Source organism: Oryzias latipes, chromosome 14, assembly GCF_053564925.1.
Source record: "Oryzias latipes strain Hd-rR chromosome 14, Olatipes_Hd-rR_3.1".
Lineage (NCBI taxonomy): Eukaryota > Metazoa > Chordata > Actinopteri > Beloniformes > Adrianichthyidae > Oryzias > Oryzias latipes.
Genome location: NC_136250.1, coordinates 17,980,280 through 17,995,322, shown reverse-complemented (window position 1 = coordinate 17,995,322; position 15,043 = coordinate 17,980,280). Strand labels below are relative to the sequence as shown.

The following is a 15,043-nucleotide window of genomic DNA, read 5'->3' as shown; positions in this document are numbered from 1 at the left end:
GCTCTCTGGAAACTCAGCTCTTCTTCTTTACATGAAAGCAACTATAAGGAAGCGTTGAAGCGACACTGAAAGTGATGCTGCCATCTACTGATTCATAACAGCAATTGCAGCCACGAGCGTCGTAACAGACCCGGGATACGTATAATTTCTTGAATCTATCCCTTTTACATATACTTTTTTATTTTCAATCAAACAAAGAATCATCATTAATCATCTTAAGTTTGATATCTGTATGTATAGATGTATATCTATATCATTTGTCTTCATTTTTTCCTTGTTTTTTAATTTCTTGAAATAAATCGGTTTCAATCCAATAGTTAAAATGAACGAGAGGACTGATAGTTCAGTTGTTATAGAGAAATACAACAAATATCAATTAATGTAAATCATTTAATACATAAAATTAATCAATATAAAAGTACATAATATTGTAAAGATAAATAAACATAAAAATATATAAATTGTCCGTTGTTCCTGGGTATTTCATAAATACATTATATGATTTTTTTACACAATAATTAAGTAATTCATCTTTGCTATGTGATTTATTGATACCTAAGGATTCTTAATTCTGTCTGATAAAAGTTAGGAACCGGATAATGATAAATCATGTAATGAAATGGTGACGGTAGAACAGGGGTGGGATTATATACATTCGCTTCCTTCCACTTCCTTTCAAGCAAGATTTAATTTTATGTCTAATTATCCTAAGTTTGATACGTCATTGTATAAATGTATATCTGATGATTGTAATGTTTTTTGTGTATTACTATTTGATTGCTTGAAATAAATCATTTCAAATTAAATTATAATCAAATACAAAAATGTTGCGATACATTGTCTTATCTAGACAATTAATATATTTATATTTATTCCCAATTAATATGACAAGATGCAGAAAAAAACATGTTCAAAATGGATTCAAAATGTGTTTTTTAATCTCAGTAGAATATTTTGTGTTGTTGTTTAATGTACTTTTGTTCTTTCTTGTTTTGTTCTTTTCTTCTTAAATAACCTAACTTGTATTATTGATTCTATCTCTGTTTGTAAAAGGTGTTTGCTTGTTAGGAGGCACCTGTTTTAAAAAAACATAAAGGGGAGAATTGTGGAGAACTCCTTCATCAGGATAAGACAATCATTTTATATGCTAATTAAGAGGTTCTTTTTCAATAAGCACAAAAATATATTATCAGCACGAATTTATAAAAAATGTTCATTATAATACCAGTGAATGGTGGTGCTGTTGGAACATCCATGACGTTTACGAGAAATGTCATAGACGTGGGAATTATTTTGTATTCTAGCTAAATGAAAATGTTGCTGCACAAATGAGAACAGGGCATAAAAAGATGAAGCAGATTTTCTTTGGCTGTCAATAAAAAATGCAAAAGTTGCCAAAGAGAATGACACATTTTAATCAAAAATGTGGAGATTTCCTCACAAATTAATAAAAATTGTGATAGAAAAGTAGGTTTGGTTAAAAAACTAAAAACAGCAGAGTATTTTTTCTGAGCTTGCATTCAGCAATATTTACTTCTGCAAATATGATTTGCAACACAAACTGTTTACATGTTGAGGACAATGAGTTTCTTTTTTTTACATCGTATTATAATTTTCTGCTTTTTTTTTCATTCTCACAATAAAATTGATGCAATAGTAAACAGTATCCAAAATGAGTCTTTTTAAGGTCACAACATCATTATAGCTGCTAAACATTGTTATAAGTGAGAATGGAGGGAAAATTTACTAAATACACTAATCCTATTAAGGTTGGAAAAATGGTAAAAACAGTGAATGGTGCTACTTATAAAATACTTTTCTACCTTTCTTAAAGGCCCAAAGTGCTTTACAGTCTCACACACAAACATTAACTCACCTCCAAAAACAGGCACCAACCTTCAAACCACCAGGAACAATGTGGGGTTCAGCGTCTTGCCCAAGGACACTCCGACACTTGGCAGGAGCTGAACGTGCAGTCACCTGATCAGATGTCACCTGACCTCTGCACCAGTCGAGAGACTCATTTGGGATCATTTGACCTGTTTCCCAAAACCACCCAACAAAACTTGGTCCCAGAAAATCTTTCAAAAAGACACAACCCCTTTGGGATAACGTCAATATATACAGTTAGAATCCAAACTCAAAAAACAAGAGAGACTTCATGTCAGCATAAATGATCCCCAAATCCTGTTCTAAGAGCACAGAAGTTTATTGATGAAATGCATGAAGGTAATAATGTTCCAAAATGGACGAGCTTGTAGATTTGATGTGAGAACTTGTAAAATAGAATGTGAGAACTTGCGTACCAAAAATCTGCATCTGTGTGTAAAAATCTTCTGCTGTAAAATTTAACAAACAAAATCACAACTGACAAATTCCTGTTTGCATGTGTTCATTTAGAGTTACGACCTCAAATCTGTGATTACAACTACTCAGATCTGCTTCTGCGTGTGTTGAATCTGCTGGTGCAAATCACAAGTGCGCTATTTTACAAGTTCTCACATCACATCTAGAAGCTCGTCCATTTAGACACATTTTTACCTTAATAGAAATGGCCCTGAGCAATTCACTGTTTGTTGCACATTTATCTATGAACCTAACAGGCTTGGAAGTTGGGCAAGCGGTTGGTGGTGAGAGGCGTTACACAACAGTTAATATCTCTGAGAAGTGTTGATGTAAACCTGCTTACAAAGAGCCTTTCGACAGCACAACAAGCCACATTAAAGCAGAAGTACAAAATATTAGAATTTTTGCAATTTACTCACAAAATAATTAAGGAATGGAGTTAGTTAAGGCAATATAATGGTAAATGAAAGTGTTGCAATGGAGTTAGGCTATCTTTTTCTTTATTTCTTTACATTTCCATAAAACAACAAAAACAACAAAAATCTTACAAATGTACTCATACCTGAAAGGAAACATAAAGAAGAAAACTGTTTTTTTCTTTTCTTACAATAACAAAAAAAATAGTGAAAAATAAATTAAAATGACTGAATCTAAACACATCTGCAATAAAGCACATATACGCTTGTGGTCTACATCAAACTTTAGAATGATAATAGGCTCTATTTCTAAATTTGGGTTCTTGGAATTAAGCAGCAAGGTGCATTGATTGTGTTTTTGTAGCAGCTTTTCTAACAAGTGTATTGAAGGTGATTTTGATTTATTAATTCATTGTTTTAGATTCTTCCATATCCTGATTTCTTGAACCGTATCGGTCCTTTTTTGGTTCTGAATTTTAGCAAAGAGTAAATCTCTCAGCCTTTTAAAATATAAGTCTTTTTTCTTGATTCTTCAGACAATTCTGATGTGCTTTATGCATTAATTATAAAATACTTTGATCAACTAAATCTTTAAATTTCATTATTTTTAATTGACTGAATCATGCATTTGATGGATCTCCGTATTATTGTCAGAGATAATTCTTAATGCCTTTTTTTTAGAATAAAAAAATTGGACTTAAGTTGATAAGCTGATTTAACTTTATGTAAAACAGCCATTGTTTTTGCTATTTCTGTTTTAATAGTTTTGAAAACGGATTCCAAGTCACTCCCTCATCAGTGATGATGCCCAGAAATGTAACTTCCTTCATTTTATTCAATTTGGATTGCTGCTAAATATAATAAAATAATAGATGTATGAGTATCATAGAGATCTTCCTGTGATATAATCCATTCATTTCTTAACCTCCTATGCCTCTTTTGGAGTCACAGGGTTACTGGAGCCTGTCCTGGCTACTGTTGCAGAGCCACACGATCACTCCCACACTCCTGGGAGTGGGAGTAAGCTATGAAGTATGTTTTGAACTGTGTGAAGAAGCTAGAATGGAGAGAACCCATGCACAAGGAGAACATGCAAACTCCACAGAGAAAGGTTCCGGCTGGGATTTGAACCAGAGCCTTTTGGCTTTGAGCTGAGAGCGCTAACCGCTGCGCCACCATGCATATGGAAGCACATTTACCATTTTCCAATTGTCTTACACATCAAGAAAAGACACAAAAATAATGTTCGAAATTGACAAAAATGTATTTTTTTTTTACGTCATTGTGTCTGCAGAATCCCACTGCATTAACTAAGAGCTGGTGCAGCATTTCAGCAGCAACGGGTAATCTGGGATGTCTTCATCGTGCTTCACTTTGCCAGCAAGTGAATTTCCTAATCTGTAAAACCTCATTGTGAACAGAATAATTCTCCTAGTGACCCCCCCCCCCCCCCCCCTCCCTGGCTTTCTCCATCCACTAACAGCAGATATCCCTCCTCCCACCCACTCTGCGTGCGTCTCTGTCAGTGTGATCAGTTTCTTTTACTTCCTCCTTTTGGAGAGGCTGAGCTGAATACCAGAGCACAGGATATGCTTCACTCTGCCCCCAGTTTCACAGCAGCAGCAGCAGCAGCAGCGGCAGCAGCGGCAGAGGCGAGCTGTGAGGACGACACGCTCTGCAGTCAAGATGAGTGCCGGGGATGTGGTCTGCACCGGCTGGCTCATTAAATCCCCCCCGGAGAAAAAGCTGAAGAGATTTGTGAGTACACGTCGGACACTCATGTTTGTCCTCTGCAAGGAGGCTGCTCAGTTAGTTATGCTGTGTTTTTCTTTAAAAACAACAACAACAAGGCTCCTTTCAGCTGATGCTCTTCATGCCATCCTTCTCATGACACCAAGAATGTCTTAATGCAGATGGATCCCACATCAGGACAGACATAGATCTGCAGGATCTAGTCCTCACTGTTCGGGGGGGGGGGGGTCATGTGACAATGTCAGCCTGCTTTATGAGTGTGTGCATTGTGAAACATGGGAAGTAATGTCAGCAGCAGTCAGACACTTAAGCAGAAATAGTCAGGCGTTATGATGGCTGTTTGCACTTCCTCTGCACGGCCGAAGGAGGTGGGGGGGACATTTGTCAACAGCGGGGCAAAGAAAGGGGTGTTAGATGGGGTTAGGATTTTACGGGCTGGAAATAGAAACTTTTTCTTGCCTGTTCTGCAAATCCGGCTGCTGGCGCTCTGTTTTGTTCTTGGACAGTTGGAAAAACTGCAGCAGTGTTTGCCTCATTCAAATATGAAGTACAGATAGGTGATGTTATGAAAATTTGACTCCAGTATCCCGAAATAACTTTGTGTTAGTGGTGCATTAGCAACAGCAGACAGCAGTTGCTTTGAGTTGGAACAAAACAAACTTTGGATAGGCAGACTTCTCTGTTTTTCAGCACAGTTTACTGAAAACACAGTAGTCTGTAGATCCTCACTATACAGAGCTTTTGGAGAGTTGCTCCTGCAAACGTCTGCCCATCATTTTCGTGAAACCTAAATATGATCTGATCAGCTTCTGCATCTAAAATTCAGTCTCCGGTTCTGGTTTCCCCTGAAATCTGGCTGTTTGGTTTAGCAGCAATGGCGGCGTGTCTTTCTGTTTCCTGGTAAAAACACATCAACTGCTGAGTGGGTTTTTTAGGAACGGATCAAGTTCATGAGAAGAAAAAAAAAAAAAAGGGCTGAAACGATACCCACAGTATTTCATAACGTTTTCAACCTTTCCAGTTTTCCCCTGATATTTCTGTATTAATAATACATTGATAACTTTTGGCCTGTTTTGCTCCTTTTATGCCCTTTTCACTTTGGTCTTTGGAGAAATGTGAAGACATGTTAAAGTTTTTAGATTGACGAAGAAGCCAAAAGGATTTAAAGATTTTTTTAAAATAAATGTAGAACATTTTCTGCTAAATACAGTTAACTTCCTTTTTTCTGTGTTTATGGGAAACTTAAACTTAAGTTCCTCTTACTGACCAAAACAAAACTTTTCAAAGTTTCAAGGATGAACACAAAGATATGACGTTAAGATCAGCTTATTAGTGACATATATATTAATGGAAATCTATGAGGGAAGTTTAAATGTTTTTTTAATTGTTTTTATTTATCTATAGGCATGGCGAAAGCGCTGGTTTGTGCTCCGAAGAGGTCGCATGAGTGGCAATCCCGATGTGCTGGAATACTACCAAAGCAAGAACTCCAAAAAGCCGATCCGGACCATCGACCTGAAGGAGTGTGAGGTGGAGATGCCAGACGGGCAGCTGCGGATCAAGAGGGACTTCCACGGGAAGCACCTGTTCGTGGTGAAAACCTCATCACGGATTTTTTACCTGCTCGCCAAAACAGAGGAGGAGATGCACATCTGGATCAAAAACATTGACCAGATTTGCCATTTCAGGAGCCTGGAGGAGGCAGGTAGATGCACCTGTTTGTTGTTGTCGGTTCAAAATGTGGCTCCCTAAAAGCTTTGCACTTTCAAAAAAAGTCGATGACTCACATAGCCAGCCCTAAAGGAGATTGATGGTATTTTTTACATGCAGGAAGTGGTGAACCGAGAGGCAATTTTTCCGAAGTCCAACCTTTATTGTTTATGGTTTTACAGCTTTTGTTCTGGTGGTTAATGGTGTTTCAGACATAAGAAAAAGGGAAATTTTAGCTGAGATTCTCAGAACCAACAGCTCCCACCATTATTTTATTTTACTTCTTATTCTCTCTGTCTTTGCTTCTCTGCTTGGATTCATACAATTAGTCTGGATGCCTTTGGTATGTTTCTGAAAGCTGGATGCAAACAAACAGCTGTGATCACATTGGAGATTTTTGATAACCTGGATTTGCATCCAACTTTAAAAACATCCAGTTTCTCTGAGACTGTTTCTGTTTTAAAATACAATTAAGTCTGACACAAGAGAAAGTTTAAAAGCACAGAGGTTTTGGTTAAGAACACCAACCGTATTTGAGAGAGCTAAAAATTGTGAAACGGTTTACAAAGAGCAAACCACAAGGCTGCGGGTTTTTTCAGGTCACCCTCACAGGATTAACCATTTCTGCTGCACGCCAAAACTCATGCACGATCACACATCAGCGGCATGCGGTCACAAACTGGTCAATCTCTTCAGAGAAATCTCACAAACGTCACAAAGAAAATGCGGTTTCTCTAAAATGCGCAGAGAGGTGTTAAGTTGTTTTTTTGGCCTTAAAGATATGGAGAGAAGAGGAGCTTTAATCACTAGAAGACAAAACTTGGCCTCACTTTTTTATCAGTAATTCAAGTATTGTCTGCAGAGATGCTTCCAACTGTTAAACACGCTGCCACACAGTAAAAACGCTGCCGCAGCAGAGGAGCAGATAACAGTGGAGCAAGTGCTTGGTAGCACAACTTTATACTCAGAAGGCAAAAAGAAAAAAAGGTTAACCCTGCTGTCTCTGTGGGTTTAGTATTTAGATTAACCATTCAGTTTGTGTCTAATCTGCTTTGAAGGTGATGCTGTTCCTTCAGATGAAGCCCAGCGAGGGGATGGGTCTGTTGAGACTCTGTTGTCTGTGTGAATGAGATACAGCAACGGCACTGATATGCTTCTCTGCAAAGTACTGGCTGCTCCATGTGCAATACGAAAAGCAGCCACACAGTTCAATCATCTACACCCTGAATATGGGCGATTTATCCCTTAGAACGTCTCTTTTTTGAAACTTTGTGTGAAGATCTCAGGATCTGTACCCACAGCAGACTATAAACAGCTGGTGTTTGTGTAACAAGTTCATGACAACATGCAAAGACCTCTTTTCTGGTGACTTGCTTCTGCAGGGACGGCCTTGACTTCAAGGCCTTGAGTGAAATGGAATGAAACAAATTTCTGAAAGAAGGCCAAACTGACAAAAGGAGGGCCAGAAAGTCCAAACAAAAAGGAAGAAAACGGGATACGTGTGTCTCCTTTCAGTGGCCCTGCATGAAGTCAGAAATGTTGTTCCGTATGGTTGTTTTTGATGAGGAGATGTCATAAACAACATTCCTCTGCTTGTTTTCTACCAGAGAGCTCAGAAGAAGGATCTCTGCTCACCCCCATCTCCATTCAGCCATCACCCGACAGCTCTGACAGAGCATCCGTAGCGAGCCAGCCTGAGTCCAGCCCTCCGCAGGACTACCTCTTCCTCTCACAGTGCAAGACAGGAAGTGTGAGCATCAACGGGTTAGTGCAGTCAACAAAAGTCGAAAAAACAGCGCTTGTCTACAGACATTACCCACATTCATATGTGCATTCTGACTGCAGATGTGACAGCTTCTCAAACTCAGACATTTCCCTGGAGCAGAAGTCGTTGGACGACACTATCAGAGATCTGTGGACTGAATCCTCCTCTTCCTCCATCTCCCACCTGAGCCAGTCTCCTTGTGGCCACAGGAGAGTGCCCAACTCCCCCTTCAGTGCTCCCTGCTCCTTCTCAGTGCTCCCGTCCCCTACTTCGTCCCCGTTACGTCCTTGCATCACAGATGTCTTCCAGTTTGACAGACCCTTTTCTTCCACCTCATTTGAGGCAGCAGGAGATTTGCAGACACCTCCACCGCTGCCCCCCAAACCATGTCACCTGTCGGAGCAGCAGAGTGATGGAGGCGCTCCAAGGTTGAGGACAACCAGCCTCCAACAGTTCCCGGGCAACATTCCCTTGTTTTGCAGACGGACTTCCCTGTCAAGCTTGGACCATTTAAGAATGGGTAACCCTTCAATATAAAAGCAGGCAAAATGTGTTTTTTATTCTTTTATTTATATTTTTCTTTGAGCAGACTAAAACGCATTTTAATATGTATCTTCTCAGGCAATGTGGAGAAGAGATTCTTCAGAGACAGAAGGCAAAGTGTTAATCTGGTAAGAAAACAGCGTTTTCTAACCTAAATCATTGATTAACCATTGAAGCACAGAGCAAATTTCCAACCTAATATGTATTTAACAGAAAGACAGATAGGAGGCAACACTTTTTAAATATATGTTAGGCCATAGGGCTGCACGGTGGTGCAGTGGTGAGCACTCTCCACGACAAGTAGACCCTGGAAAAAACGCAGCTGTGCCCCTTTACTGTGTGGTACTTGCATTTCTACCCCATGTATTTAAAGGGGCTCCTCTGGCCTGCAAAAACATGTTTCCAAGGTTAATTGTTAAAAATAGCTTGTGTTTTTGTGTCTGTGCAGTGGGGCAAAAAAGTATTTAGTCATCCACCAATTGTGCAAGTTCTCCCACTTAAAAAGATAAGAGAGACCTGTAATTTTCATCATAGGTTTACCTCAACTATGACAGACAAATTGAGAAAAGAAAAACCAGAAAATCACATTGTCTGATTTTCCAAAAAAATATTTGTAAATTATGGTGGAAATATAATTTGGTCAATAACAAAAAGTTTACTTACTACTTTGTTATATACCCTTTGTCTCCAATGACAGCAGTCAAAGGTTTTCTGTAAGTCTTCACACAAGGTTTTCACGAACTGTTGCTGGTATGTTGGCCCATTCCTCCATGCAGATCTCCTCTAGAGCAGTGATGTTTTGGAGCTCTCGCGGGGCAACACAGACTTTCAACTCCCTCCAAAGATTTTCTATGGGATTGAGATCTGGAGACTCCGCTCCAGGACCTTAATATGCTTCTTATGAAGCCACTCCTTCGTCACCTGGGCAGTATGTTTGGGAGTGTTTTTATGCTGAAAGACACAGCCACGTTTCATCGTCAATCCCCTTGCTAATGGAAGGAGGTTTTCGCTCAAAATCTGACCATACTTGGCCCCATTCATTCTTTCCTTTACATGGATCAGTTTTCCTGATCCCTTTGCTGAAAAACAGCCCCAAAGCATGATGTTTCCACCCCCATGCTTTACAGTAGGTATGGTGTTCTTTGGATGTTATTCTTTCCTCAGCATTTCTCCAAGCACGAGTAGAGGTTTTGCCAACAAGTTCTCTCCCAATCCTCTTCTGGATCATCCAAATACTCTCTAGCAAACTTTAGACGGGCCAGCACATGTACTGGCTTTAGCAGGATTACATGTCTGGCACTGCAGGGTTTGAGTCCCTTGTGGCGTTGTGTCTTACTGATGGTAACCTTTCTTACTTTGGTTCCAGCTCTCTGCAGGTCATTCATTAGGTCCACTCCATGTGGATCTGGGATTTTTGCTCACCGTTCTTGTGATCATTTTGACCCAAAGGGGTGAGATCTTGCGGGAAGCCCCAGATGGAGGGAGATTATCAGCGGTCTTGTATGTCTTCCATAATTGCTCTCACAGTTGATTTCTTCAATACAAGCTGCTTACCTATTGCAGATTCAGTCTTCCCAGCCTGGTGCAAGTTAAGAATTTGGTTTCTGGTGTCCTTAGACAGCTCTTTGGTCGAGTGGAGTTTGGAGTGTGACTGTTTGAGGTTGTGGACAGGTGTCTTATATAGATAACCAGTTCAAACAGGTTCCATTAATACAGGTAATGAGTTGAGGACAGAGGATCCTCTTACAGAAGTAGTTGCAGGTCTGTGAGAGCCAGAAGTCTTGTTTGTTTGTTTGTTTGTAGGTGATCAAATACTTATTTTGCACCATATGTTACTAATAAATTCTTTAAAAATCAGACAATGTGATTTTCTGGATTTTTTTCCATTATTTTGTGTGTATACCGATGAAAATTACAGGTCTCTCTCGTCTTTTTAAGTGGGAGTACTTGCATAATTGGTGGGTGACTAAATACTTTTTTGCCCCACTGCATGTGGCCCTGGCAATGAACTGGCATCTTGTGTAGAGGTCAGTGGAAGCTTTCCCCCCAGTTTTTGAGTCAGTATTAATCTCATCATTGACAAAGATTGAGAAAACAAATACAAGATTGTCTGAGTATATGCAAAAATAACAAAAGCAATGTTTTTAAATGAAATCTTGACCCCCTCAAATTATTTGCTATAAAACCTCATCAATAATGAAACAGTTTGACATATTTTTAAACTTTTCATTTGTATTTGCCTCCACTCTGCAGTTCTCATTTGCCACCCTCCCAAAGTCTTCTCCCCCACTGTATAGAATGTACCCTGTTCTTGTTTTATGATTGCTCAGAAAAGGCTCCAGCTACCATGTACTCCTTTTGTGGACTCAAAGACAGTCCAGTCTTCTGTTTTTGAACCAAAAGAGTCGCCCCCATCTGGCCATTCTCATGATTTTCCACATTTTAGTTTGAGGATCTAGGTTTTTTTGTTTGAAACCTTCAAGTCAATTATTAAAACAAAAGAAAATCTGTATGAGGTCACATGAATATTTAAATGTTTTCTGTTTGGTCATAAGGCAAATGCTTTGACCGTTAGGCACCAATCTGACTGTATGATGCTTTGTCTCTCTGCAGCCTTGTCTGAGCGACACACATGTTCAAAGCTACCAGGATGAGTCATATGTCCCCATGAATTCCCCTTCTGCTCCAACTACTGAATGTGATGGTTACATCCCCATGAGCCCAAGGACACTCAGCTTCCTTGGTGCAAACTGCAGTGTGGAGTCTTCCCCTTCTCTCAGTTCCCTCACATGTCAGCCGGCAGAGTTTGTTCCACCTCCAGTTCACCGGCACCTCAAGCCCCGCCCCAGGAAAGGTGAGCCTACTTGGCCTGACTGAGGCAGGTTAAATTTAGAAAATCCTGAAATTTTGATATTTAATTCCACTTTAGGCTTGAAGATATTTTGCTTCTAAACTGTGGTGTGAGTGAAACTGTTGCTGCCTTTCTTTTAGTGACAAAAATATCCACAATGCCAACTGAAATGGGTCAAAAGGGACAAAAGTTATAAATATAAATTTACTGAATATAAAACAAGTGACATCTGTTTCAGTTTTGAAGGGTGTCCTCTCTTCTCTTTTGTTTTAGCTCTTTCCACAGATGTTCAGTAGGATGTATCGCCTATAGAAAAACACTCCCGAACAGTTCAGAGTTTGGCTTTTAGCCATCCTCAATGTTTTATGCTGTTTGGGACTTTATTTTGTTGAACCCAAAGCAGTTAGAGTTACATTTTGCAGCAGAATGCATTAATGGTCTGAAGATTTCCTTGAACTTGCACAAATTCTACACTCTGTGTCAGATGCAGCACCTTTACAAAAGTATATATTGCAATATACTGGAAGATATATCATATATATTTAGAGACATCTGACATATCAGCCACTAAAATATATTGCAAAATATGATGAACAACCTATTTCTGTTTATTGATTCATATTAATTTACAATCTATTGGTGTGCAAACAAACTTTTATTTCATTATTGCTTGTATCTTTGTTGAAATTGTTTTTTGTTTTCTTAGGCTACAACTCCAAATCAGATTTTGCAACGTACATTTCTTATTATGAAGAGATAGCTGGACCACATATAGCTATTTACTAACTTATATGACTTAAATGTGGTTTACTATAATACTAAATAACTTTAAAATTCTGGATATGTGAAGCTGTAGTGACAGAAACATCAAGCTGCATGAAGATGGTCCTTAAGTCTTTACCTTAAACATGCCTGTATGATCTTCTAGGCAAACCAACATACCGGTATATTAAGCTTGAGGCCTGTTTCATTCATTTTTTTTTGTTCTGTTAAACCAAAATTTTAATTCAATGTTTAAATTTTATTGATTTAGTGTCAGTAATTGTTTTCTTTATTAGGGAAAACAATTTCAAATTAATAGAAATATCATTGCACCAAAAAAGGAAAAGATCCATAAAAGAAGCTGCTTGTCTTAGACTAAGTTGTCATTGTAGGGAATTGCTTTGTTTTTGGAAGATTGACCAAGATAGTCAATAGCATCTCAAAAAACACATCACCATCTTCAAAAGTGCATGATCTTAAAAGCTTTAAACCAGATCCTTCAGACGTTGAAGGTTCTTAAAAAAAGATACTATGCAGTGCTCACATAGTACCAGACAGACGTTTGCAGCAGAATCATGAGGATGAGTTTCAGACATCTGTCGTCTGTTGAGAGAAAACATGAACTGTTGGATAAAAATGTTTTCATTTTATTTGATTGACGGAAGGCAGAAGCATGAAATTGCACTTCCCACTGAGAAACATGGTGCCAGGAACAAAAATGTGATTGTTGCTGCTTGAATACAGAACATTGAGTTCTTTTTGTACGTGTTTGATGCAAATATGTAAAACAGTTTCTAACAAATTCTGTCATCCCTTCCGATGCTATTTTCTCACAAATACCAGGTCAAGGTTCAGACTGACGTAAAAAGAAACAAAAACTTTCCAAACTATCTGGCTCACCCCCTTTTCAACAATGCCTAAACCTTTTGTTGATTCGCAGTTCGACCTCCACCCCTGGACCTAACAGGCCTGTCTACAATCACAGAATGTCCGACTCATCTTCCCCTCAGCAGAACAAAGACCCAGCCATGGTGAGAAGAACTTACTTTTACTAAATGCACCATCGCGTGCAGTCCACTCCTGATGACAAACTGAGATTAGTGCTCCGTTTTTGTTTTTCATGATCATGCACACGTTGTTTACAAGAAATACAGAAACAGAAGACATGAAAAACTAGAAGTACTGTAGAAGTGAAGTTGATTGCAGTAAACAGCATTTTTTTAGTTTGTTCACAGTTAAATAATCTTTGATCTGATTGCACAATTGCAGCTTTTCGGTGAATCACTCGTCGTTTGACTACAGACTTGAAAACGGGGAAACTTCAAGAGATGAGCCGGTGAACCGCTCTGCAATGGTAATATTTGGATTTAAAAAATCTACCATCATGCAAAGTGTAAACTGTAACCAGAAGTTATAAAAAACTATTATCTTTCTTAGAATTGCAGACTAAAGTAAGTCTTTTGTTGTGAACTTTCTGTAAAGACATCAGTGAGCATTTGCAACGCGCTCATGTTGTAAACATAATTTTCTGAAGGTTTTCTCATCTTCTAGATGTTTATTTCCCTACGGCTTTAACTGAAGATCATTCATTGGTCAGATATGTTATCTGATAACCACTTTCTTTACCAAGTATAAACTAACTGCAACTTAGTTATTGCCTTAAGCTTAGTAATACAAAAAATCATTTGTTCTTTGGATCTCTTTACTTCATGTTAGTGAAAGTGTTCCTATGTATTTGTGTTTGGCAGGAATCAAGGCAATCGTTCTGCCTCCCCTTTGATGGAGCAAGTCAATTCTGCATGAGTTCACCCTCTCGACTTGATTACCTGTCACTGGACTTTAATTCTGCAACTCCTTCACCTGTGCAGAAGGTACACAAATATCCTAAATACATCAAACTGCTGTGTGAATTTTGATAGCATTGCAAAAAAGAGAAGAACCCTCCTGCACCATATCCTGAGTGCTTTCTCCTTTGGTGTCCTGCAGAAGCCATTTCTATCTGATGAATACCGAGTGGACTACGTTCAGGTGGACGAGAAGAAGACCCAGGCTCTTCAAAACACCAAGATGGAATGGACAGATAACCGGCTTTCAAAAACATGAATGGAGTATCCAGCAAATATCCAGCCGGGTGGACATTAATGAAGACAGAATAGCACTTTGAAAAAAGCTGTAAAAATGAATTGGAAGCACACTTTTGCTCTCAATCCACGTGGAGATGCAAAAATTGCACTGTGTAAATGAACTTTACAGAAAAGGAAATGTGCATACTACCTGATGAGGCACTATTCACTGTGATTTTTTTCTGGTAGCAAAAGTTTCAACAGAGTTAAAAAAAGGACCAATATGCTGTAACTTATGTACATGTAAAATTTGTAAATAAAATCCACTATGTAGTTATAAAGCTTTTCAAAAAGGAAGGCTGATTGTTCTGTTTTATGTCTCCAAGAAACAAGCTAAGAGAACTTTTCCTTTTTTAAGTCAAATGGGATCCCTCATTTCTTTCCTCCTTTTTTTAGTAAAATATCAGAACAACAAGAAATCTTGTTACTTTCTTCATTTGGATCTAAAGATCATTCAGTAAACTAACTGTGAATTTAAACAACTATAGATTTTCACATATAGATTTAGTGTTTTATCTGTTTTGTCAGAAAAAAAGGTGGTTTGTAACCCTTTTGCTATCCTAGGCACTTTAACATTGGGAGTTGGGTCATCTAGACCCACTAGACAGTGCGCTAAACCTTTTTTCTTCAGTGATTTGTGATTTTCACTGGTGCCCATGGATTACATGAAATCCTCTTCACCTTTATCCATCTGTGTCACGGTAGAGAGAACATGTCAATGTAAGGGTGGACCCCATAGGATAGCACAAGGGTTAAACCTAAGGTAGATTGTCCG

At 38.7% G+C, this 15,043-nt stretch overlaps 1 protein-coding gene across 1 annotated transcript; it reads left to right on the top strand.

Moving 5' to 3' along the window:
• The first annotated feature begins 4,313 nt into the window (after positions 1-4,313).
• gab3 (GRB2 associated binding protein 3) lies at positions 4,314-14,565 on the top strand. Its single transcript, XM_004076553.5, has 10 exons — positions 4,314-4,520; positions 5,919-6,219; positions 7,832-7,988; positions 8,070-8,509; positions 8,611-8,660; positions 11,146-11,386; positions 13,086-13,176; positions 13,415-13,499; positions 13,894-14,016; positions 14,132-14,565. Exons 1-10 carry the CDS (start codon positions 4,449-4,451, stop codon positions 14,246-14,248), a joined length of 1,677 nt encoding a protein of 558 aa, XP_004076601.1. The 5' UTR covers positions 4,314-4,448; the 3' UTR covers positions 14,249-14,565.
• The last annotated feature ends 478 nt before the right edge of the window (positions 14,566-15,043 follow it).